This window comes from Pteropus alecto, unplaced genomic scaffold (genome assembly GCF_000325575.1).
Source record: "Pteropus alecto unplaced genomic scaffold, ASM32557v1 scaffold71, whole genome shotgun sequence".
In the NCBI taxonomy this organism is placed as follows: domain Eukaryota; kingdom Metazoa; phylum Chordata; class Mammalia; order Chiroptera; family Pteropodidae; genus Pteropus; species Pteropus alecto.
The window spans coordinates 20,015,540-20,017,159 of NW_006433024.1; the positions used below are offsets into that span (position 1 = coordinate 20,015,540).

The window sequence follows — 1,620 nt, forward strand, 5'->3', positions numbered from 1 at the left end:
GAACTAAGGAATCAGAGATAGCGGGGTAGAGCACTGTAGAGTGAATCCACACATGGCTCAGTAGGTTAGGGATGGAAAGGTGTTGGTGTTACTGGCTTCATCTGATACAGTTGAAGAGGAGAACAATTGAAACACTTACATTGCATGCTGATGCTTCACTTCATTTGCTGCACTTGTCACTCCCATCCACCACCCATCCTCACACCTCTACCCCACTTCCCATGACAGCATCTGCAAGATGGGTCTCTTCCCTCTGCATACCCACAGGCCCTCTGGACCCCTGTGCTCGATGTTTCATGAAAACCAGTGGTCTCTCTTTCATGCATGTGCCTGTGTAATACTTGAAGGCTCCTGGTGTCATTTATCCTGCCCCTGGCTTTGAGAGGCCATAGTCTTAGGGATGGTCTTTCTTAGAGCCTTGGTTGTCTCCTGATCACTTGGCTTCCAGCTCTGAGGTGCCTGAGAACCAAAGTTATATGCACTAAGCTTTGGGAGAATGCTCAGATTATCTGACTTACAGCGCCACTGAGGGGTATAGGGGTTACGGTATCGTGGCGCACCTACTAATTGTGTATTTTGTGTCCCAGTATTTGGGCTAAATACTCTAATGGAGATTGTTACTGAAGCCGGCCCCGGGAGTGGTGAAGGTGGGTCTTGCCCGTGAGCTGTGCATGATCTTTTTTTCCTAGCATCTTCTGTGCCTGCCTGACGGCCATCCTCCTCACGGAGCAAGCGGCATCACATGAGTGACCTGCCTTGCCCCGCCCCCCCGTGACGCCCATGCTTGCCCATGGGGCATGCTGCTGGTGCATGCGGAGTGGTCTGAGTCTCCATCCCCACTTCTTCCACATTGCCATGGCTGGTTCCTACCTATGTGTGATGCCCTGGTGCCACCCTCATCCAGCCCTTCTGGGAAATGGGTGCGGAACATAGCTCCCTGGGGCTGTGCTGACACTAGCTGCTGGACTGCAGCAGTGACATCTCTCGTTCCTACTTTCCCGGCTATAGGAAACAGGAGGGCCTTAGTGGACCAGAAGTCATCTGTCATTAAACACAGCCCAACAGTGAAGAGAGAGCCTCCATCGCCACAGGGTCGATCCAGCAATTCTAGGTAACAAATGGCAGAGCTGTTTTTAAAGTTCTTGGAGAGAGGTCATGATTTCTGTACCAAACTTTAGGGATGCTAAAGAGTGGGAGAGAAGCTCTTGGTTGGGTACATGAAATCAATTCTTGCCAGCACTTCCCATTCTGACTCAGTCTCATGCAACAGCAGTAGCTCACGGTGTTGAGGAGAGAGACAGCAGTGGTGGATACTCGGGCAAACCAGGCTCTCTGGAGAGGTGGTAGGGGGAGGGGTGCGGTGGACTTGGACATTCAGAGACTTGGCTTTGTGTTTTGCCCTTGGAGGCAGACAGCTAGTCTAGTGAAAGAGGGGATGCTCTGCAAAGGGGCTGATGACCACAGAAGTGATATGTGGGACCCATAGTGAGAACCAGCAGTTCCTGAAGGAGGTGGTGCACAGCGTGCTGGACGGCCAGGGAGTTGGCTGGCTCAACATGAAAAAGGTGCGACGGCTGCTGGAGAGCGAGCAGCTGCGAGTCTTCGTCCTGAGCAAGCTGA

General features: G+C 52.3%; 1 protein-coding gene across 1 annotated transcript in view; it reads left to right on the plus strand.

The window, feature by feature from the left end:
* Positions 1-1,620, plus strand: part of MADD (MAP kinase activating death domain) — a 35,419-nt gene that overhangs the window by 13,803 nt on the left and 19,996 nt on the right. The window contains 3 exon segments of the mRNA XM_025044105.1: positions 588-647; positions 1,009-1,111; positions 1,487-1,620. The exon segment at positions 1,487-1,620 is cut by the window's right edge and continues 14 nt beyond it. Coding sequence (XP_024899873.1) covers positions 588-647; positions 1,009-1,111; positions 1,487-1,620 — 297 coding nt within the window.